This window comes from Telmatherina bonti, assembly GCF_933228915.1.
Source record: "Telmatherina bonti genome assembly, chromosome: 6".
Classification (NCBI taxonomy): Eukaryota; Metazoa; Chordata; class Actinopteri; order Atheriniformes; family Telmatherinidae; genus Telmatherina; species Telmatherina bonti.
Window position 1 is genome coordinate 20565345 of NC_136624.1, and position 25355 is coordinate 20590699.

Here is a 25355-nt window from a genome sequence, read left to right on the forward strand (position 1 = left end):
TTTAAATCAAATTGGTACCCAAAAAAATCATTAAAAATTTAATTGAGAGAAAAGCTTATCGTCCCAGCCGTATAACTGCCAACTGGAGTCAAAATGTAGAATTGAACTCTAAACTAAGCAAAGCCTGCTGGTGGGTGTATTAACTAAACTACCATGGCAACATACAAGACGCATGGAAGTATGATGATGGTGAGGTATGACAATGAATGATGAAGTATGACAATGTTAGAAACAGGCATCCCGATTTTATTATGCACAATAGTTTAAATGGGTGAGTCTTTTGCCTTATGCACTACATCTTATAATTAATTTTAAATTTAGATTGTTCTTTTCAACATCAACCAATGATTGACGTTGGAAATTAATGGAGTCATTCAGGTTTTGCTTCTAAAAACTCACTTTCTTTGCGATTTTAAAACTAACTCAAAGCCATCTTAGAGTAAAGTACTTAAGTTAGACTAATCATGTAGACACTGCTTGCACACAACAAATTTCCCTGTAGGTCTCCACATCAAGACTGGACATGGTTGCAGGGAAATATGCAATCCAGCTGCAAAGTCCAAATTTAATGGATGTCTATTCACTCACCCTGACCACACTTTACCTCTGACACAGCCTTGCACCTTCTCTAACATATATCCCAAAGGAGCAATTCACTGTGTCAGAGATGTTTAATACAACCAATCTACGAACCCACCTGTTTTACATCTCCCTAGCCACTCCTACATTCACATACCTACAAGCAAACAAGTAAGGAGCTGCTAGATAGCTAGAAAAACCAGTCAGCTTAAATGAACAAAGATTGCTTTCTGTGTTGTTTCCACTGAGATGCCTTTCAGCAAGACAAGGATACCAAATCACGCCAGTACGAGCTGCTAAAAGGTTTCTACTGAAACAGCTTGTGCAAAATGTTTCAGCGCATGCACAGTACATCGGCCTTCCTCTCATCAAGCATGCTTTTTGCTGGAACTGAGAGCTGAGCAGGGATCTTGGCTGTGGCTGCAATGGGATGAACACAAACATATCTGGGAACTAGTTTACTGCTGGGACTATAGCCAGACAAACTGGACAGGGAAGAGAGAGGGATGTGGTTGGGCGAGGCCGAAATCAACCAAGGCTGTGAAAACAATCAAAGTATTCTTATCCATATATTTTTTTTGTTTGTTTGTTTGTTTGATTGTTTGTTCTTATTAAAGTAACTTCATTTTCAAACTTATTTTTTAAGCATCTGTTTTATAACAGTCTCTAAAAGAAAAAAACATAAATATAGAAATGGATAAATCCATTCCCTTTCCTGGATTAAAACTAATTTACATTAGAAGTAAACAAAGTAAATTATATTATTGCCAGTTTAATATGTAAAAAATGGGAAACTAAAACACACATTTTGGTAATGTAGAGCGTAACACAAAATGATACATGAGAGCAAGACAAACCAAATTTCACACTCTTCCACAAATTATGCATATATGTTCAAAAAGACTCTAGCATAATATACAACTGTTATTTACAAATGAAAACTCTCTTATCTTGGTCAATGGCTTGTCTTTGTGTAATAGCTGCTTAATCGGATTCAATTCAGTGATGATGAGCGTCTCCATGTGTAATTTCGGGCAGGATGATGGTTTCAGACAGCCCATTAAGCGCTTCAATTAAACCTGCTGGTTCTCACCTCCTCCTCACTCCCTGTGAAATGGACTTAACTCTTCCTCAACGCAGCTGCACACAGTGTCAGACACACGCTTATGGAAAGAAAAAAAAAAAAGAAAAAAACACCATTCACGGCACACACCTGGTGCTGATTGCTTGACACCTTAAAAAAAGGAGAAGGAAAAAAAAATAGCACATATGTTTCTTTATACCCACAGGCACAATCATGTCTCTCTTGACAACCTACCAAAGGGTCCTTAAATCATTTGGCAGCAGAGAAGTCCTAATCCAGAGAAAGGGTGACAGGTAATGTATTTCTACAAAGCCCTGTGTTTCTATTCAGGTTCCTGTTAATGTTTCACATTAGCATTGGGATGACAGGTGGCGACTGGTCAGAGAAAGGGTAGTAAGGGGATTTTTTTTTTTTTTTTTTAAGGGTACAGGCCTAGAGCAGGACAAATAGGAGATAAAGATGGCTGCAAATTAGGTGTTTTGAAATCAAGCTTTAAGAGTGAGCTGTTGAGAGGTGCCCTCTACCTACCTAACAAGAGTCCAAGTGTGTAAGGAGTGTAAGGAATTTAACAGACTTCTTTTGTCAGTTGAGGGATTAAGGGTAGTGAATTCTTAGTGCTGCTGCCTTGCTGCAATTGAAAGACATAGTCTTTGGAAGTACCATTTTCCCTTTGTTGACGCAGATGCTTTCCAAAACATATGATGTGGTTTAAACATAAATAAGTGACCATTTGGTGAAGAATGGCTTGATTACTTCTTGTAAAGTCACAGTAAATAGATAGTCGAGACTGAATTCGACTCAATGCGTATTTGTAAAGAGCCATACATCATGAGTGTTGTGTTTGGAAGCTGTTCCAAGGTTAAAACACTTGATCTCTTTAGACAATAGAGTTTCATTAACATACAAGTCTCCTTGTAACTCAAACATCATTTGTCCCTGCGTAATCTCTGAGTATTTTTAACATACAACATGGAGCTTTTATGTTTTTGGCTGTCAGATTAATTGTACAAACATTGTCAATATGTGCTTATTTTTTGCTCTTGCTATTGATGAAGACCTGGAAATCTCCCTCTTATTGGCTCTTTTGTATGTTTAGTATCAAAAAGTTTTTCTTGGATGATTTTAAATGTCAATGCACTAACTTGGAAGGGCTTATTCCAACCTTCTAGCTATTTACTCACAACTTAAGCCCTGTCAAACTAGTTTTTGCTGACTTACAAAATTCATTACCGGGGCAGTAGCATAGAACCACCTTAGTATGGCTTAAATGCAATAGCTTTTAATTCATACATTATTTAAGAATGGCAATTTAAGTCACCTCTGAAGTCCAGTAATAAGGGCAATTTAAAGTACTCCATTTTGTCATCATGAATTAAATGAAAAATATTTTACCTTTCAGAGGGGAATTGTAAAATGGGCGTAAATGCATGGTTTTGTGAAGTCTATAAGCATTTATTGTTCAGTGGGCAAAATGAAAAAGTGGTCAAAGAGATAGGGTGACCTGCAGCAAACTGGCCCAGGCTGGAATTTAAACCTGGGCCAGCAGCATGAAGGAGTTGTAGTTCTCTTTGTGGCAGCTGCCATAAGTCAATTGCAACATTTCTGTGATGGCTCAGTGAGTCCTCATTGTGCTGGTACAACTAAACTAGCTCCAATCCGACATAAAGTGCATTTAATTTTGTTGTCCAGTTGAGTGAAACACTGCTGTGCCACTTTGGTCCGTTGCTTTTACTGTAGGTGCACACTTCTTCCACAGGGCTCTTGCACATGTGACCAGAAAACTTTTTTTCTTCAGTGCACTGGTGTATCTGACATTTCACAGGTCTCAGTGAAGGAAAGCAGATATAGAACTCGGCTTGTAAACTAGAGGAGCTGGAGCATTTATTCCTAAAAGCTTGTAGCAATAACTGAACATTTTCCACTAAACAAGTAGTTTCTTACAGCAAACTTCTTTCTGCTCTGATGGAATGTCTCGCTCCTACAGAGCTGTTTCTCTCTCGCTCTTGCTGTCATTCCACCTTGTCAGCGCTTACTTTTAAAGGGCCATTCTAGTGACACAGCACCATAAAGAATTGTTCTAAATCTCTGTAGTGATACATAACTCTCCTACAAAAATAGGTGACACAGTATAGTATTAGACAACTTTGTGCTTCATCCCAACTAATAAATGAATCATGCACAGCCCTAAAGAAAATGCCTTCAAAGTTTAAACTAACTCAGTCATTTACCAGGTGAAATATCAATTCCTGCACTTTTGCTGAGATGCTGTAAGCATTTTATTAATTTGATAACTTGATTCCGTCTATACTAAACATTTCAGTATCTATTATTGTTCCACTCAAATTCAGAACATCATAAACGAACATAATACTTTATTTTTTCTCTTGTTAACGCCACAACAAAATAAATATCTCCTATTATAAGTTGTGTTCTACCACTGGTGATGGAAAAGAGAGTGCAAAGAAACATCTGCACAGCAGAAAAATACCTTATCATATAATGGAAAAGCACTATTAGTTGTCTTAAGAGAAGAAAATTAAATCTTTGTGGACCCCAGCTCCCATCTATGAGCAGTGACTCTTGGACTGTGGCAACAGATCATGTGACAGGCTTAACAGTCGCAACCACATTGGCCAGATGTCAAAAAGGCACATGTTCAGCATACAACCAAAAATGTATTCACAAAGATTATTTCCCAAATTGTTTCCAAATATACAACATGTTATCCCACTGACGTAAACACTAAGCAATGGTATATTTATTGCGTCTGTGTTTTCACCTCGTGCCAAAAAGCAGAGATTGTTCGTAGAAAAGCATTAAAGTCCAAGCCTTTTTTTTTTTTTTTACTCCAATCAAAGTATTGCCAGTAAAATCAAAGACTGCATTCTTCAGAGAAACAATACTCTTCTCAACCCCTTCAAGTTGAGTCTGAGTCTAAAATTTGCATCTGAAGGAATATCTTATCATAGAAGAAAAGAAAGATACAAATATCAAAACAAAAAAAAGATTTATTCTTTTTTATTACCACACATTCTATGTACATGGTTACCTAGAAAAGAAAAAGAAAAGAAAATTTGAGGTGAAAGATCATCTTTGCCCTAACCTTATGTTCACACTTCTCATGGCTAATTCAGCATCAAGCCTCTCAAAGTTAATGCCATTAAAACATTTTTTAAAAAAGCTAAACGTTCAACACTCCAGGTGAAATGGTGTGGCCAGAAGTATTTATACATTTGTGTGCATGTGTCGTACACATAAAGAAAAGGAGACACAAAATAGGCATGTCAGCATCTGTGAAACAGAGATTAGGCCATGCCCATGCCTAAAATCTCCCTGTAAGGAGGAAACAATACGGGTCTCAGTTGTATGTTTCTCAGAAATGGAACATATTACTTTAGGCGCTGAGATCAAAGGAAATAATTTTGGCATAATGTGCTGTTTTACTGGCTATTACAAAAGAAAGAAAAGTTAGGTCACATGCTAAAATGACACAAAGCCTTTCTATTATGCTCAGTGAGGCAAGTTAAAGCCGCAAGTCAAAACAATTGCCACTGTGATAAAACTGGTGAATGCAGGATGCTCAGAGGGCATATGGCACAGGTATTTCAATGTTTTCTTTTAATGAATTTCTCTTATTTGGTAGCAAAAACACATGATATACCTGTCTTTGATATTACATGTCACATAGGGAAGTCTTTTCAGCTGGTCTGTATGGGCATTTCTGACTGCAAAAGGTTGTACTTAAGCAGAGAGAACAAAGTGAAGTCATCCTACTCTATCAGTCCAAACCACGCCAGAAAGCCGTGCATGCCCTGGGTCCACGCCTCTGCCAGTGTCCCACAAATAAGAACCGACGACTAATCCCAAACATGTCTTTTAAATAATTGAAAGCAACAGGATCCTTACGAGTATCCCCCTTCAACCCCTACAGGCACTACAGGGATGCACTATGCCTGCCTGACCACTACAAAGTGCGAAACCATTTTTAAAGGAAAGCAGCTTTAAAATGCTCTGATGAGGTGTAACCAGGCTGGGGCGTTACCACAGCATGTAAGTAACTGAACCCTTTTTGGGGTTTCTTTCTTGCTGAGGCCACCCATACCACATTTTGTTTTGTGGTTCTTTTATTATATTATAAGGCAAGCTGGACAAAATACTCCGTAAAATGCTATACTTTGTGACAGTTCTTTGTTTTCTGTGAAGGTTTTGCTTAGTTAAATAGCTAATATTTTACATAACCAAAAATTGACTAATGGTGTAGAGCTTCATAGACTTTACCATAAAATTTATTTTATATGCAGCCTTAAAAGTACATCAAGTAATAAGGAAATCGTAGGCTTTTTCTACAGACCAGGATCATCTGCATGTGAAACCCCTGTGAAGGCACACTTTCACAGCCTCACAGCGGGAGGTAGCCATGTTAAAACACTTTTTCCTACTTTTAGCCATGTTAATGGCTTGGTTTTGTCAGAGTATGCTGCAATCTGTTGCAATTCAAATTACAAAGGCACATTAACGTACCTCTATTGATGCTTTAACTTGCTTGTATTATTTGTGCAAGTAAAGTCTATTCTGACTATGATAATAATGTTCTGGATGTTTAACCCTTTTATATAACATACATTTTGTTTGATAGTCTCAGGATGTTTGTATTGATTTCACAGGGCCCAGCTGGTCTCTAGAGATTCTATGGATTTACTATGCGTTTTCCAGCTGCCCTCCCAAATGATCCATTATTATTCTTACCTGAAAAGGCCTCTGCCAAGGAAAAGCATGGAAAACATCTTTCCCTAACTTCTCTTATATATCTCACTTCTGTTCAGTCATCCACATTAGCTTAGTCCCTTTTTGTGATTCCTGTTTTACAGTTTTACTTGTTTTACTTAGCCCAAAGGGCATTCTTCTTTGATTCTTAAAACAGAACCATAGGCATGGGCTTTAAAGAATTTCCTGTTGAATCTTTTTCAAAGGTTTAAAATTAGGAGTAAAATAACAATGAACCGTCGGCTGAAATAAGATGGGAGCGAGATGTCATAATAACACAAGCTCTTATAGGTGATTGACAGATACCACTGATTGCTTCCTCCATTCCCAGTCAAGTGATTATGTAAATACAGGAAAGCTTTCGCCACACAAACTGTACATTTATCATCAGCTTTGCTGAATACGAAATGACTTCGATAACGTGTCAACCGATAGAGCTTCATAAACTCAATCATGGGATCCTAATCTTTGCTGAGTCCAGGTTATTGATTTTGGAGCTGTTTTCCAAGGCTAAATGATGGCAGTAGAATCAAGTCAAGGAAGAAGAGAAAGATGCCACCATCTTGGTGTCTTTCCCCATTTTGAATGAAATATAGGATTTAGTTTTGATACAGACTTGATGAAAATGTAAGATAACAGTGATTCTGAAAAATAACACCTATTATTTGTTTATTTTGTTTATTTTGTTTATTATTTATTTATTTATTTATTTTGCTTTGGTTTATTTTAGTTTCCCCTACAAGCATTTTTCTGCCAGGAATATTGTTTGGATTTTGCAACTTCTCATATGTGATTTAAGATTCTTTTGTTGTCATTGCATCAGCAAGATAAAAAGCCATCCCAGAAAATAGCTACAGTATGTTAACCAGCTCCAATTACTGTACTGAACTAATTCAGCTTTCATAATTCCAAGAAACTGCATAGCCTGCTACAGGCAGATGCTCACACTGAGGATAAATCACAGAAGAAAGTCGACATTCCGGCAAATTCTCTGTGCATATTTCTATCTTTCCATCTTTTCAGTGTAAATTTATGAGTCTAATATTATGAAATGAGCTCAGAATTTTACATTTGAAATACAAAGCAAGCTGTGGGGAGACTTTGCTGCCTTTGGGACTACCAGAATCTCAATCTGATCTTTTACTGACCTGGATTCACAATTCCCTGCTCTTGGCAAAGGGTTGTGATCCCCTTGGAATTTTGAACAATTATCATTAATCATTTTAGGCAAAAGGTAAAATCAACTGAGCTGTCATCTCTATTTGAGGGTTTGACTCTGCCAAGCAAACTGGGTTAAATGCTGCGTTTGCCCCCTGGTTGTGCTCCACCTCTGGGATGACATTGCACAGAAACTACTTGGGAGAGGAACAGTAATTATACTGTGTGTGTGTTACAAAACATGAAGAATGAAGAATGAAAATAACAATCTAAACACAACAATAAAAACACTAATTTGGTGTTTTAAATTAATTATTGAGGTTTTACATTCCTCTATAATTAGACTACAAGAAGGTAGGCACTAAAAGTGTGATTACCCGGCTGTTGTTTTGACTTAGGTCTCAGAGGTTCATCACCTCTTAACATTTAATCCTGAACTCTTCGTCATTACAACAATTTCATCACACTTAACCTAATTGTTCTACAACTGTTTCCTTAATAATAAAACTGTTTAATCATTCAAGTAACTGAACTGCATCAAGTTCCAGGGTCTTGTATTTTAGGGTTTACAAGTTTTTGCAATTGTGGAAGCAATTTCCAAATTAATTTAGGAAAATGCAGGATGAGCGCCAACCCTCTACTAGAAAAAGCCAGAGCCAAAGGCCAAATCAGTTAATTGCCTTGTGTTAATTCCCTATTCTCTAAGCTAATGCAATTACTTGTGAATGGAAACTATCACACTTGAGGACACAAAAAGTCATTCTCTCCGCTTACTATGCCTCCTTCTGTTTTTTAAATGTCACACCCTGTTCAACTTCTTAAATTTATTCATAAAGCTTTTAATCTGCCACGAAAATTGATACTTTTCATGCAGTAACGATGAAATGCAGGACAGCATATTTAACAATAATAATTATTATGAACATATATAAATAGACATTAAAAGATAATCCAGAGGCTGTTTTGTGTTGCAGTTGTAGGTATAAACTACGTCATCAGTACATAACAGTCATCAGAAAAACCATATCTAGTTGCTGCAAGTATTTTAGCTGGAGTGTTCACGCTGTCTGTGTCTGATAGACCTGTTAGGGTCAGTCAGTGAGAGGCTGGATTTTTGTCTGAAGTACGCTGGCAACATCTAACAAGCTGCACCCAAAGGGGGGAAAAGGAAATTTTATTGGCTTTGGGTAGTGAGACTAGATGCTGCACACTCTACTAAATATATAACTACAAACAAACCCAAACAGTAGCAGTCCTCTTACAGAAGATGCTGGTTTCTTCTGAGAAGAGATGGGGGAGGGGTTTTGCTGGTGGACAGACGGTGTGGGCCAGAGAGGAAGAATAAAAGAGGGGGAGACAGAGATGGATGAAAAACACAAGGCAGACGTCACGTGGGTCCAGAGTTGCTGATAGATATGATGCATAGCTCGGCACACAGGCAGTGGTTCAGGTAGAAAAGGCTTCCTTTTGTGATGCAGATGACAACACAATCAGCCCCGCTTTGTCTCGGACGATGGGCTCTGCTCCCGGGGACATTGAAAGATAGACACTAATCCGGTGGGTTTGTGTTCTCCAGGCACACTCATAAAGGCAGTGTCACAGTACCTGGGGTGTGTGTGGATGTGGGTCTCTGAAACGAGGTCTGACCTCTCTCAGGGAACACTCTCCCTCCTCCTCTTCCTTCTGTCTCCTTTTCTCTGTGCATCCTAGCCCTGAATGGTGACTGAATATTAGAAACGCCATGTTGTTAATGTGCACTCACATTTGTGCCGAGGGTGTGACATGAATGAGGCTCAAACTGTAAGGATCAGCTCGGCGCTGAATTTCAAAAAGAGGCAGTTATCATTTTGACAGTAAGAAACTAAACGTCTGAGAAAAAATTAAGCTATACACAGAGTCCACAAAAAAAAGAGTTGCCTGTGAAAACAAGAACGCTGCACAGAGTATTCAGACTAAAAATTAGGTTTAGATCTAGAAGAGCCATTTTGATAGGGAGCTCTTGCACATTTTGTGCCATGAACAATGCCTGGAAATACATTTCACTGTCCCCTAATGACTTTCAGTCCCAACGGGTTTGGATGAATCAGGCTCTCCATAATAAATACGACTTACCCAGAGACTGTGCAATGCCAATTAAGATGTGCTAATTAAGATAACAGGATATAAGAAAATCCTTGATCTAGATTCCTGTGTGAGATATTATAAAGGTTACAGAGAGGTAAAGGCAAGAGACAAGCTTCCACCACAGCTATCTCTGCTTTTCTCTTCTAGCATCTGCAAGGAGAGCAAATGCATTTCATTTGAAAGCAAGTCAGGTATTCCAGTTTAAATGAGAAGTTCAACAACACAAGAAAAGAAGAAGTGGTTACAAATGATCTGCCTGGCATTAATAACATAGTTCTGTCTGCACTTCATTGCCAAAACACAGACACATCTATTTTTCCACTACAGCTCGCATTGTATTTGCTTAGGGGAATGCGTTCGAAACCAGTGGTTGTGAAGTGGGACTGAACATACACATCTACAAAAACCAAAGGCTTCGTTCACAGAGCAGCTAGATTGTGATTTTTATTGACAGTCTGAAGAGCACAGATCAGATAGTTTTTTGTTTCGTTTTGTTTTTTTATCCAACTCATGCCACTTTCATACATGCTCCTAAATTAAAAACACATCCGATGTATGTCAAAGTGACCTGCGTCATTGTGCATTCCATCCGACTTTGACGTCACAGAGGTGAGACAAACATCACAATTCTGTGCCAGTTGAGAATAGGATATTAATTCCTTCTTTCTTTCTTTCATTTTTTGTAAACATGACAAGTGTTTTATTTATCCGGCACAGGGGTCACCTTAATTGTGAAGCCTTGTGTAAGTATTTCAAACCTTGCTCCTATTGCAAAAAATATTCTCGCCATCTCAGTGTCCAGCCCGGCCAGTGACGGAGATTTTACACTGCTGGTTATGAAATTATATTTTGTTGGAAAATTAATTGTGCATAATCTTGATTTGGTTTATGCACAGCAGTCTCTTAATCAAATTAATAAAGCCCCTTAGTGGCTAAATAACAGAGACTAGAAGTTACTCTAATTGTTCAGTGCAATATGAAGGTTGAATGTTTAGAGCAAGTTCTTCTTAAAATGAGCCTATAAATATTCATGTACTCTTTTCTTTTCCTTTGTTTTATTGTAAATAAAAATGACGACAACATAACAGCATCACATTAAAGTTGGGGTAGGTAATTTTGCTCAGATACATTTTTTTTACTATTGTCCTGATAGTAGTCTATACATTTTGTAATCATGAACAATAAGAAATGTAGTTAGATCCCTCAGTTTACAGTAAACCTGTAAAAACTCTGACCAATCCAAACATTCGGACTGAAATGGAGTAGTTCATTTCTAATATTTTGTAATCTTCTTCTTCCCCCCCTCCTCCTCCTCCCGCAGCACATGCCTGACAGCCACATCCTGCATATAAAAAGCGTGTTAGGATGAAAATACAAAGTAGTGAAGAAGAAACTCGAAAGGCACACATGGCTGAGAAAATGCATGAAGGATTTCCCCGATCCGGCTCGGTTTATTTGCCTCCTCCAGCTAAAAAGCCGAGAAAGAGAAAATTGTTGGGGGAAAAACCTGCGAGTAAAAAAGCCTTGAATCACACAAGGAGCTAAACCAGGGGGGGAGGATCCAACACAGGGTGCCACTTTCAAATCTTCCTCACTCCCCAACATTACCTACCCCAGCTTTAAGTAATGGAACATTTAATACAATTAAGGGAAGGACAGGGTGTATTTACAATTACTTGATGTGGGTCACATCACCATGCTGGGTCAGGTCGGGTTGGGTCCAGATTTCACTGGGAGATAAATGCGGGTAACCATTCGGGTTTGGTAATCATCTTAATGGACTCGGGTGGGTGTATGTTGGTAAAACTGGACCCATGCAGGAGTCTACACTGAGGAAATGGCTGCAGTGTCTGTACATTGCATGCTGTAGCTACTACTGCTGCAAAGGCCACTGTTAACATTTGTGCTCTGCATTTTCTGTGTCATTTTTACCTAAGCCAAGGAGGTTGTGTTTTCCTCCCAGTTTGTTTGTCTGTTAGCAACATTACTCAAAGGATTATGGATGGATTTTGATGAAATCTTCAGGATATGTTGGGGGTGTCACAAGGAACAAATTATGAAATTTTGGTGGAGATCCGGAAGAGATCCTGGATTCTGTTTTTTAAATAAAAAGTACAAAGCAGACGCCGCACCACTGACTACCATGTAATCATATGCAGCGGGCATGTGCATAATGCGCGTAACTTTGACTACGATTGGCCGATTGGTATGACCAACCCCTCTTTCTAATTGTGTAATACGGTAGAATCCCGCTGATGTCATCATGTTTACATAAATGTGATCAATGTCACTTCAGGGTCATGTGTCGTTCACACTTCAGCAAGATGGATATCGCACTGAAAAGATAATGTGAATGACCATGCAAAAAGTCAGATCTCAGAAGAAAAAAAAAAAAAAAAATCTGATCAACGCATTAAGACCTGCAGTGTAACCCTAGCCTAAGAATAGCATTTTAATGAGACACGTCAGCAGTTAGGTTTGGTTGTGTAGTAAATGATAAGGGGCATAAAAGGCTCTCATGCCAAAACAATTTGTGTGCATAATACAAGCAGGCAGTTCAATATTGTGCCTCGGGACAATCTTCACAACCGACTGCTTTTTCTCACAAGATTATATTCAGCGGCCTGTCAGACTTTTAGCTATTTGGTTTTTGTTCAGTTTATTTTACTTTTTTTCTTCTTTTTTTTACTTCTTTGCTGTGTCTGTGTGTTTTAAGCACCCAACAGCAAATCAAACCAACCCTATTCAGTAATTGACAGACAGGCAAAAATCAATTACTGTAATTACTGCTGTGGACTGTGAATTATTGCATGTTTGTATGTATGTTTGTATGTATGTATGTATTTATTCATTTGACTTTAAATGGGCCGTGGTTTGTCTGCAGTAAAATAATGTATTATGTCCTGTGATGAAACTCAATGTCCTAGAAAAAGTGGTACAATCTTTTCAAAGTATTTTTATTAAGAAGGACTTTGTCTAAGACTTACTTGTCAGACTTTTTTCTTCCAACAACCACTTAAACTACAATATTCATTTATTTCTTTGTGTGGTCAAATTCACCAGTCAATTTAGAATCATAATCAGAATGCATTTTATTATAGTTGATATAGCTTATATGGATTGTTTTAATAAAACTGCTGATCAATGTGGTGAAAAAGAACAAACATTTTTATATAGAGAGTATAAATGCACCAGATGAAAAGGATTTTTTTTTTTCTTGTTCATGCGGCCTTAAGAGCGAAAATAAAGTTTTGCTTCTCGACGAGTATGCAACCAGTTTAATCTGCCACTTCTTCAAAGAAAATTAACCTTTGTCTTGGTTGCAGATATATCTATGAAAAAAACAGACCTTTAGAGCTTGGATCAGTAGACATAGTTTGTTTTTCCTGGCCAGGAAGATAGATTTGATAGCTACAATAACCATTTTAGTCAAGTCAAGGGAAACGTAGGTTTGTCGGGAGACTGAAACTTAAAGTTAAGACAGGCCCAACACTAAAACAGTATATGAATATTAAACAGTAAGTAAGTGTTTCAAATATCAAATGAAAATATCAATTTGTAACTTCTTCAGCAACTCCTAATTAGGGTTGCACAATTATGACCAACATAATAATCACGATTGTTTTTATCAATATTGTAATCATGATAATCAATCACAATCATTTATTGTTTCTGGAGAAACCTGCATTTTTATTGCACTGCTTGTAATCAACCTACTTTCAACCTACAAAACTTTCCATTTTATCTGCAACAGGGAAAATGCGGAATCGCCATCTTACAGTTTCATGTTTCTCCACGTTAACCACACCCACCTCAAATGTCCAACCAATCCAACGATACTTAACTGACTGCTGGTAAAAGGTGTGTGCGCTTGGTATTTAGGCAGTTTAATGAAGCCTTAACCACAAGTTTGTCCCCTGGTGGTTGGCAGACTACCGGTTGAGAACATGAGTGATCAGAGGCGCACGCAGCAGAGCTTGCGTTTTGAATGAAAATATTGTTGACAATCAGGTTTAATTATGGACACTAAAATCGTGATCACAATCAAATTCCGAATATTGTGCAGCCCTACTCCTAATTAGAGTTACTCACATGAGTTGTCATAGCTTAAATTTACCAACACCCTTCACATATTGAAGGGTAATGATTGGCTACAGGTAAATTTGGGCAGCATGTGGGCTTTTTTATCTTTCTACATGTCAGTAACGGATAGTTTCTGTCTTGGTTTGTGTTTTACAACACTGCGCACATGAACACAGGAGTATACAGAAAAATATATACAAGTTGAGAAACAGAAAGACCTAATCTGTGGAAAAACATCACAATTGCAGGTAATGAGTGTATTATCAAAGCATAGAAGTCTTGGTGTGTTGTTTGTTGCATTGCTCTGTCTTGCTGTTCAGCTTTACTGGACCTGATTTCAAGCTGGATTTTAGGTGATGTAATGCTTAAAACCATCTGGCATTTTGTCAAAAGTATTTCTTTGTAGTAACTTCCAGACTGGTTTTGCATGTTTTACTGTCATCGCATCAGCCCCTTTTAAAATCCCTCAGCAAGTCTTCAAGTCTTCAGATAAGTCTCCCAAGTCCTCTCGTCTTCCCCAGCAGAAAGATCTCCCCATTCTTAATTATAACTTTATTTGAGTTATGATGGGTGCAAAACTAATCTAGGAGTACCGCAAAAGTAAATAGCTCATGCCAGGTCAACTTTAAAATATGTAATGCGGTAACAAAGGCACAGCGTATTAACTTTTAAATGAATGTGTAGTTGTCATTGGCCAGCCTTGCCTCAGATGCTTTCAGACACATATTGAAAGATCTGAAACACCTGTTGAGTCTGAAAATATTTTCCATTTCAGATAACATCAAGAAGCAGCCATACCTGACCATCTGGTCTTTGTGAACTAATCAGGCCTGATTATAAACCCAAACGACACCTGTTCTTTTTTTTAATAGATAAAAAAAAGCACCCTTAACTGCAGCAGACCCAAAGAATATGAAGAATTTTGATATAGAGCAAGTGAAAGATTTATTGCAGCTCTGCCTTTTCTGTAGAGAACTTCAAGCACACCATACACTTGTCTGTATCATGCACTAAACCCTTGTGTGCTAGCGGTTCTGTCATGTGACACAGTTGGCTGCTGATACTCTAATTTAGAAGCTTAAATTATGTTCATAATGTACAATCTAGCGTTGCCATGTGTGTTAGTCATATTCAGATGACAGACAAGCTCATCTGTAGATGTTGCATCACCTTCTTCTGCATTGTTTCAACAGTTAAACATAAGCAAACATGACCCAAGTATGATCTAGAATAAAAGCTTATGGTCAATAGAATTTGCACCACAAAGCATAGTTTAAATGTGTCCATTTTCAAGGTGTTCTTTGGGATTGTAACAACATCTAATATCAACCTGTTGTTTTAGTCTGGGTAGCCCCATCTGAAAGCCACCTATGAGATTGCCAAGAAGAAAGAGCAACTCTCTCAAGAATGGAGTACCAAGATGGTAAGCACATTGATTTCAAAAGTCTTTTCAGGTCCAAACATGTGACAACCTGAAGCTGTATAAACACCACCGGTACTTCAACACTAATTTACTCTACTTTTGCATTTCTTCAACTTCAGCCCTTTTGTCAAATATGTTCCACAAACTAAAATACCACTTTAACACAGCAAATGACGGGAACTCTTGACAGCAGGAGAGAAGGGAGAGTTGCCTCATGAAAGTAACCTAAAGCACTCGGTATTGAACAGCTGAAAGCACAGAAAGTGTGCTTAAACTTAAGTTAAATTGCTTCAACAGGCTGACGCCAGGAGCAACGAAAGCAGCTATTTTCCTTGCAGAGCCGATTCGGTCCAAAACCTGTAACAAAAAATTGTGAATTTTTTTGTCAAAGTTGAGCTACAAGACCCACCTGGATTATGTTTTTTTCATCAACATACTTTTTAAATAATAAAATTTGAACATGAATTTCAGTGTAGCGTCCATGATATAGCAAGCCTGGAAGTATGTGCAATGCAAGGAGTAAAAAATTTTCTTTAGCTAATCAGGGATACTTGTGTCTTAATCTCACCCTAGAGGTAGCCATACATGTCTAAGAAATGTGACACCCCCTTCAAGTAAAACAACTGGTACCAGCACTAATTGAAATTTTGCATGCAAAGTGACAATGCCTGGGCCCTCGGCAGCATGGATTAAGGCTTGAATAGAGACAGATTCTTTGTGAAAGCCTACTGTGGCGGTTGGCGTGCAGGCCAGCTCCCTGCATCTGCTCATTGGGTGGACTGAGAAAACACTGGATTGTATACAGTCACTCATTTTACCTTTTTCTAATCCTATTTTCAAAATCTGCCTCTATCTGTTGTCTTCGTCTTTTTTTTTTTTTACCTTCCATGTCACATTCATGTATGTATTTCTTCCAAAGCAATTCCGGTCAGAAGCAGCCACCGCATTTACATATGAAAGCCGCTTTACACAACTTGGGTGGACATAATTATGCAGTGTTAAAGCTGTCATGCTATCCTCTGAAAAAAATTATAATAAATTTGTAATCACGTTCAAAAGTAATTCATAGTTATATTACAGTATGGAATTCCCTATAATGTGAAAAATAAACTTGCTCTGTTTTTGCCAGCGTTCAACTGAGTTGGCTCCAGTTCTCAATACAGAACTGAAGGAATGCAGCGCATACTGAAATGCAATCAAATCTGCAAGACATTTTTTAAAGACTCCATGCTGTGATCTCATTCTACCCCACTTCACCATCCTCTACTGTGGTTGCTGTCCTATTATGTATCCTTCAAAGGAAAGGAGAAAAAAAGAGGCTGTATCAAAGTGATCTATCATCCTACTGACCCCAACGACTCGCATACAAGTCTACAAGAGATTGTTGTTGCATCATAGCAACACCAACCCTTCCAGAAAATGTTTGGACACTACAAACTCAAGCATCGCTACAGAAAAAAAAGAAAAGAAAAAAAAAAAAAAAGGGGGGGGGGGGGGGGGGGGGGGGGGCAAAGCAGAAAAGCCAAAAGATCCGTCTTGTAAATCTCATCTCCTTGTAACAATACAGGCTACAACAACTTTATGGCCACGGATGAAACTGAGAATTTCCACTCAACAGAATTATATGAGCTCTGCTGTTGTTAGGCGGGATGTCAACTTAGCACTGATGACAATGAATGGGTTAGCTTAATGAAAGGATAAATCCACTGTGTGTTTTCATAGACATGTTTGACTGAGCTAGGCTAATTTCCTTGGCAGCATAACATCCATTAATTTACAAAAAGAGTCTGTTACTGTTAACTAAACCAATAAGTCATGGTATCAGCTTACATTAACACTAGTCAACAAATTAAAGTTGTTTCCCATTTTACAGAGTTAATGCTTTCTAAAATATAGTTCATTGCCTTTAATAAATTAACTTTTTTTACGAACAGGAATCGTTGAACAATTGTAGTCTGAATAAAAACACGATGTGGCAAGAAACATTCACATGCTACATGATAACACAGACGCTTACAGTATAGTATGTTTAACATCTATTGACCAACTATTTGTGAAATGGACACCTGGCACGCATCAAGGATTTTGTTAAGTCCAGCCACGGTTTTAATCCTGTAATCTTCTCTGGCATGGACCCTGGCTGATTCATTGATTATTTCTATGACAAGACGCTGTTTCACGTTTGCTCCCGAGTAATTTAGTCTTTTATGAACACCACTACCGCGGCTTTGGTACACTTCACACACACTTTTTATAAGCTGATGGTTTTTAAACAAACTTTTCAAAGAGTATTGTAGCATTTTGCCAGAATGGGGTGGTACAATAAAACAGTCCGTGAGTACCGATTAAGTAACTATTAAATATCATAAGTATGCGTACATGTCGTACTGGACCAGGAACGACAATGGAATAAATGTCGTCTTCCTTCACTGAATGTATCAAAACGATCCACCGGAGGGCTCTTTTCCATTGCATGCTGGGATGGGGGTTATTTTTTTCAGATTAAAGCTGCAGTGACCTCTTTCTCAACTCTTTTTTCTTTCCTACGTAAGCGATCTTCGCAACTTCATTGGACAGTCGAATAGGGTGAGTCACAGGGTAGAAAAGAGATGCGGGGGGGGGGGGGGGGGGGGGGCACAGTATTCAGTTGGCGGCGGGATTAGCTGATTTCCGAATCCTAAAATTAAGCACAAACAGCTCAAAACAGCTTTATTCTTACAAAGGACTTGCATTAATATACTGAAATGGCTATCTGAGGAAAGTGTCGACTTCTGTTTCAGGCGATGTATGATCAAAGCCAGCACTGAAGACTGTATTTTACAGGCAGAAGCGAGAGTTGAAGAGGCCTTGTTTATGTTTTAAAGAGACAAAGAAAACAAAGGAAAGTGGAACACAGTAAAGCGAGAAATTGTTGTTATTGTTGGCAGTTCTCATTTCCTGTGCTTCTCTTGCACTCGATCAGAACAGCAGGGATAAATTATTATTAAAAAAAAAAAAATAAATAACTGTTGTAGCACTCAAGTAATGATAATTTTGCTTATTAAATGACAACAAACTCTTAATATTATTCACATCTTCATGGGATAATTTTACACAATAACCTTATATTACTTCATATCTCCCTCACTTTATTTTCCATTTATATTTATTTTAAAGTCAACTTTAAACTTAAAAACTATACGGTAGAAAGAAATATTTGATTTCGATTATTTAAATATAAACCACTTTGTACAATTTTATAGCATTTGTAAACTGATTTTAAAAAAATCACTTTACATTATAATTAGTAATTTAGAAAAGACAATTTATGGATTTCAATAAGTTATGTTGTACATAACTGCCTGTATCAATGAGCGATTTAAAAGGAAAATGTGCACAATATAATATGCCAAAATAATGAGGCTGCCGCAAACCTGCTTAAATAAATAAAAATGTGAAACTTTCAAGGACATTATAAATGCCAAATTATAATATATCTGCTGGTAGGAATATTCCCTTTAGTTTCAGACCTGGAACTAAACTGAAGGTATAAAGTGAAGCAGTCTCCATTCATAATATTATCAATTATAATGTTCATAAAAGATAGATCCTGTTGATACAAATCTGTATATGTACAAAGGGTTTGACTGTAAACAACAGTGGCATTTTTTTCCTTCCTGTTTTCTTTTGTTTTTGCTTTATCCCACACTTACATTTGGTTTAGTTTTATATAGTTTCCTCACCCCACCTGTAATTATGAGGTTTAGTTAAACTGACCAGAGGAAGAACACACATTTGTTTTCTGAACACACCCTCAAAAATAGACTGAATAAATGACAAGGTTGACACTTTTGACTCTTTAGTGTGGTGTCTCCGGACATATCAAAGGGCAATCTCAGTCCAGCTACACAAAATTCCCTCTACATTTAAATATTTTATTGTAGTTTTAATGGATTAAAACATATAATAATAATTAAATATTTAATATTAAAGATCATTTGGTTTCCTGGATTTTTTTTTTTTTTTCTTTTTACAAGAACAAAAATCTCACACGAAAAAAAAACTTCTTTTTTTTAACATAAGAATAAATATGTGTTAAGAGCCATGCTGCAGGGTTACTTCACACATATACCCTACTCCTGCAAACATGTGAGCAAATGATGTTTTTGCAATTCAACCTGTTTCATTGTGCGTTGAGCCACGCTGACTGATGCCTTTTACTGCTTCCCAAAGCTCCGCGCACAATTGTCTGCTTGCAGCTCTGAAAGAGCCTTTTGTGAGTTAAACTACGAGATGTTCTGTTTGTTTACTCGCAAATTTAATCACAAGAAAAAGGGGGTAATAAACAAAAACGTTCAACGAGACCTCCTCGACTGATTTTATGACGCTTGTATCACAAACTGTTTGACAACTGAGAGCGACACACCTCCACAGGGACGCGTTTGTCATCGTCCACGTTTTTGTCTTAATACAGTTTAAACGCGCAACACAAAAAGCCGGCCAGCATTTTAATGTCATAATTGACGCTATTAACGGTTAATAGCGTCCTCTGAGCCTATTGCGAAATGCAAGAGCATATGTTATTGTTCCTCACTATCAAGCCCAGTCACATAGGACTCTGTGTTGCATTTTAAAGATAAACGTCACGTGAGAAAATCTCAAAATTCAGTAATTGTGCAGGAGAGTCGTTTTTATTAAATTAAAAAACACATCCATACAAGCGCTTTGTCTCAAACTCAAGCCGGCATGAGGATGTGTCTTCACCGATGGGATGGGAATACTAGCTTACCTTCAACAGCTATTACGGCCGGTATGGTCCATAATATCCAGAGAATATCCATTATTGGTCACTTATGAAGCCCAGACATTCAAATAAAATAAGTCCCGAAAGCCATTGACAGGAAAAGCAGAGAGGGGACTGACGGTCCTTCTCCTCCAATAGAGCGATCCCAGATAGCAGAGCAAACGAACTCAAATCTGAACCAAGTTTGGGCGAAACCAAAGGAACCGCAGACAGAGGGGCGCATTGAGAAACACGGGCGCGCAGCTCCGCAGTTTACTGCCGCATTAAATCGCTCCGTTTCAAACCATAAAGCACAAAGAAGTAGCCTACCATATGTACGTTACTGACAATACATTCATACATTTTTAATGATTGTTATAATCGATTTAGACTCTGGTGAGGAGAGTCGTCCATCCCCTATATATCAATTGCAATTTACCCCGCTGTCAATCATCGACACACCGACGCTGCCAGCCTTACCTAGCGATATTAAGTGTTAAGGGACCTTGTATAAAAGAAGGAGCAACTTAGTCTCACCGTTTCAAATAGGAAGTACAGGTTGTGGTGTGTGTCAGACAAAGCTCAAATGCTCCATGTGAGTTCACTGCAGGTCCGTCGGCACCGCAGCGCTGGCTGTAACAGGTGAACGAGCAGAGAAAAACTCATGTAAGTTTAACATTTACTTTCCGTTTTCGCTCTCTGTGGCAAAAGTTTTAGGTTGCACTTCAGGTTTGACTCTTAATGACGTTCCAAGGTAAATGACCATTTGTTGAAGGTAATATTGATGTCTTTTGATTTTGTTTTTATTTTATTTGCTCATTTTCACAGTCTGTACGATGTGGTATTATAGGCTACGTTGGTTTATTATGATCTAGTTAAATATTACACGGTGATCTCTGTGGTGTTTAGCTTTCCGATCAGTCAAATTTGGATTTTTTATTTATTTATTTTTTTTTTTATCTTAATATATTTATTTTTTTATATTTTTAGATAGATAGATGGTCAACTTAGTCTAATGTCCCCGCAAAGGTATAAAAACATTACATGGTCCCTCGTAACAAGTCCCATAAAAATGTGTAGTCTTACTTATAACTGGGGATTTAAAAAAAAAAAAAAAAAAAAAAAAAAAAAAAAAAAAAAAAGAAAAGTAAAAAAAGGTGGGAAAGGGTTCAATATTATAGTAGTTGTCTTATCGGTGGATATCGGCTGCATTGGTAATTTGTATAAGTAAAACGATTGAACTCGGTTTATTTAAGCTCTGTTAGCAGATATTCATTTAGCATACGATTTTGCAGCTAAACTCAAACTATATGTCTTGTGTAGAATAAAAAGAATCACGTGACCGAGCATCAAATTACAGATCTAAACAGCACATATTTAGGTTTGCACATTGCAGTTTAGCAGCACTACTACTGGCGATTGTTTCTCAACGATCCATCAAAATGCTTTATGCATATTGATATAAGATCATTACTAGTAATAATACGTTAGACGCTGATTGTTTGTTGAGCCTTGTGCAAGCCTTAGACTTTTATGCAGTAGTCTTATTTATTTGTTTATTTACTTTTTAACAATTCTGGTTTTCGATTATTGCACAAAAATGTCATTGCTACTTGTAAGAAAGTGACAGCTATGGCTGAAAAACTGTTATACATTTGCCTGTGAGAATTTACTGTGTTGAAGCAAACTTAAGATAGATAGAGATAAAGAGAAATGCTTTATGCATATGGAATCATTGTAGCTGGCTTCGAAACAAGAAATCAGAATAAGTACTTTGTTGTCAAACATTGCCTTCTTATTAGGAGCTATGGCTTATACTTATGCAGCAGGACTCTCATGGGTTAAATGAGCCAGGCTGATTTATTTGTCTCCACTGGGCTGGACTGTATTGATTCCAGGTCACTTGACTGGCTGGCTTCAGATCATGTTCAGGTGACTTCAAAACAGATGGAACAAAACGGCAAGGCACTGAGAAAGCAGCTTTTCCTCACTATAATGAGTTCCATACAAGCTCAATATTGACTTGGGCCAGAAGTGCAGTGAAAGATGTCGAAGAAATTATATTAATGCTCCTCTAATATTGCCCAGAGAGTTTTCTCTGCTACAGTATCTTATAATGGATACAATGTCTGGCTGTAATGAAAAATTTAATGCAAAGCAGAGAAGTCTGAATGTGGCAGAAATCATCCCACGTTCGTCTGCGAGTCTCTAATCCGGAAAACACAAAACATACAGCACTAACATTCTTTAAGACACCAGCACTGAAATGGCAGTTTACGCGAACACTGGCTGCAACGGTAAACACAAAACATACCATGCAGCAAATTAGCAACAAATTATATCATGATAATGCTTTCAAGGTGCACAGAAAATTGATTTTCAACAACAGACTTAAACAAGCTTACTAGTATAATCACTGTAGGTGATGTGAGCACGCACCATTTGACCAACTGCACTGTGTAACGTAAAGCCATCCAGAGCCACATGTTCATACAAAATACGAAATAATTCTCATACGCTTTGGTAATTTTATTGTTTCTGGTTAGAACTTAAAAGATACTGTCAATTTTTTCAATTATATTTTCTGCACTGAAACTTTTGTATTGAAAAGATTGAAAGTGCATGCTTTCATTCGTGCTTCAGAAAAAAGTGTGAAAGAAATACATATATTTATATTGGTGGGGGTTTTTTTTGTTGTTTGTTTTGTTTTTGGTTTTTTTTTCAATAGTAATTTCCTCTTTCAGCTATGTTGGAAATGTTTACATATATTATCATGTATTGATGTTTAAATTGATCAGAAAATGGGTTTTTGTAAGTTCTCAAAATGAAATCAAATTCCCTTTTTGAATGTAAAACATTTTCCTATTAAATGTATATTTAAGTTAGTATGTTTATTTATGATACGATGGATGATGCGGATGCTCGGGCCTGGAAACATGACATGTGGTTATTCCCTAATTCGGAGCCTGCTTTAACATGGCCTTCCGTGCTAAAGTTAGTAAAAAGAATTAAAATATCAAAAAGTCACAATGTAACAGCATTCATCATATGCAGAATACATACAGGAGGAGAAATGTATTTAGCATTTGCAGTAGATTTACTGTTCAGAGCCATGTGCAACGTGGTTGCATCAACACTGCCATCCAGAGTCTAAAGGCTGAACATTCACAGAAATATTGTTATTTTCAAACGTTGGTCATTTAAAGTCTCAGACTACTAATGGTTAAACTTTTTTCTTGCCTTTAAACAAACCTTTCCTGTTAAATTGGTGTGGTTTCCTCTGGAGAAATCTACTGTAAAGGGAGAGTTAGAAATATATTTAAAAAAAAAAAAATTCATATTCTTGGAAAAAATATTCATTACTAATTTAATAATATCATCAAACTTAAGGATGCTTAAATGGTGAATTTTTTTGTAATTTTTATATGTGTTTACTTGAAGGTTTTTGCACTTTTGAATACTTAAATAATTCATTTGTATTTGTCAAATGAAGCCTTTGATGGTTATCTACCCCGATGAATCCCAGCAGATGAACGAAAGGAGTTTGACCTTCATCTCAGTGCACATTGCACTGTTGCCTCGAGTTAAACACATGCACATTATTCATCAGCAACACTAACATAAAGTTGATGAGTGAGAATATGTTCCTCGAGTTTAAAAGCTGTTCTTTTCTCTTTTTTTTTTTTTTGTACATGTAGCTTTTACCCAAGCACACTAGAAAAAACAGCCGTCCTAGATAGAAATCAATTCCACCTTGAGTGTTTAAGTCCTTCTGATGAAGTGTTGGATCCAGTTGGCATCAACAACAGGATCAAGGGCCAGAAAATAAAATGGCCTATTATCCATAACTGATGGTGCTGCTGACCCCTGACCCTGTGCTGGGAAAAAGCCACTGACTCCTCTAATCTCGAAAGACCTTTTGCATTTGGATTAACCTGAGATCACGTCTTCACAGGAAAGGGACTAGGATTGTCTGGATTGCACTCAGTCCAACAGAGGATTTATACCTCACTTGGATAATCCTGGTTTTTCATTGTTCGTATGTATTAGCGTTCACAGAGGAGGGAAACTTTACTGCTATATGCCTTCTCCTTTGCAAAGACAACACAAAGACGTTTATTAAAAGAAAAAAAACAGATTTACAAAGTCGGGCTGGAATAACGCTGGGCTTGTTGCTTATCTTCCATGAATAGCCTTCCTCACCCCAGTGCAACTCCACTCACCCACCACCACCACCTTCCCGTCGTATTGGTTTACCCCTGCCAAAAATTTAATTCAATCCTACTAAGTTGCTCGAGCTTTAATTAAATAGACCAAGAAGCTTGGCAGGATTTCATTTACTTTCTCGTTAAGCGAACTTTAAAGACACTTCAGAACTTTCATTAGGAAACTTCTGGGAACCAAAAACAAATAATACTCACAGCCCTTCACTTCTTTAAAAAGAACTGACTTAGTTTTCAAGCTCAAAACTGTTTTTTTTTCCAATAAATTGGGATGATATGAAGCTGTTGTCTTTGGTTTATAGTGGGACAGTTAAGTGGAAATGTGTTGAATGGCATCGGCCTCTGCGAGGGCAGACCAACCTTTTTATCATCACAATAAATCTAAGCACTTTTGCTATAAAAGAGAAGCCCAGTAAAAAGTCATTCAGCTGACAGTCATGACTAAATGAATGCTTTGATTAAATGGCAGTCATCAATCATGGTCCTTTTCTTTACTTTTTCTTTTTTTTCGCAGCCATCCTTTTAAGCTTTCCTCTAATTGATATGAACTGCTTACATAAATCTGCTACAGTGTGTTGATGTATTACGCTGCTGACATTGTGGTTTGCATCTCTAAACCAAAGATAATCTTTTTTCTGCAACACAAACCATGTCATTGCCTACACGTGTTATAGTCATTATTTTATAATATGTGTAGTTTGCTTTTGTAGTCAAAGCTGTTGCATTAAAAAAAAATGTGTGGGTTTCTTGTGTCTTTTTTAACTTGTATTTAAACAGGAAAAAAAGCAAGTTTAAAAATGCTGAGTGCACACAGTTCTTATCAGACCTTTTCTTTTAGCAATAGCGTGTGAACTCGTGTGCTAAATTTGTGTGACAAGACAAAAATGCTGTTAAACTTGGCTTCATTCGCGCAGTGCAATGACACATCACTTATTCCAGTGCCTCTTAATAGGAATAAGAAAAGCATCATCAGCGCATAGATGTCTTTCTCGTGTCTACTGCTGACAGTTTGCAGTGGCCCAAACAGCGTATGCATATTGCAGAGCTTGTAGAGAAAGACAAAGGAATCAGTCAGAAGTCTGCTTGCTTTATTTCTCTGCAAAGACATTTAGTCATTCTGTCTGTCAGCCGGCAGAATAAAGCTCAACAGACCAA

The 25355-nt window shown here is 37.5% G+C and overlaps 1 protein-coding gene across 2 annotated transcripts in view; it reads right to left on the reverse strand.

Annotated features, from left to right (window-relative positions):
- ephb2b (eph receptor B2b) overlaps window positions 1-20035 on the reverse strand; it is a gene marked incomplete at both ends in the record, with an annotated part of 114923 nt that extends 94888 nt beyond the window's left edge. For both annotated transcript variants that reach the window (XM_079242221.1, XM_079242220.1), the window contains one exon: window positions 19984-20035. In XM_079242221.1, the coding sequence (XP_079098347.1) occupies window positions 19984-20035 (52 nt within the window). The remainder of the gene's footprint in view (window positions 1-19983) is intronic.
- Window positions 20036-25355: the final 5320 nt, after the last annotated feature.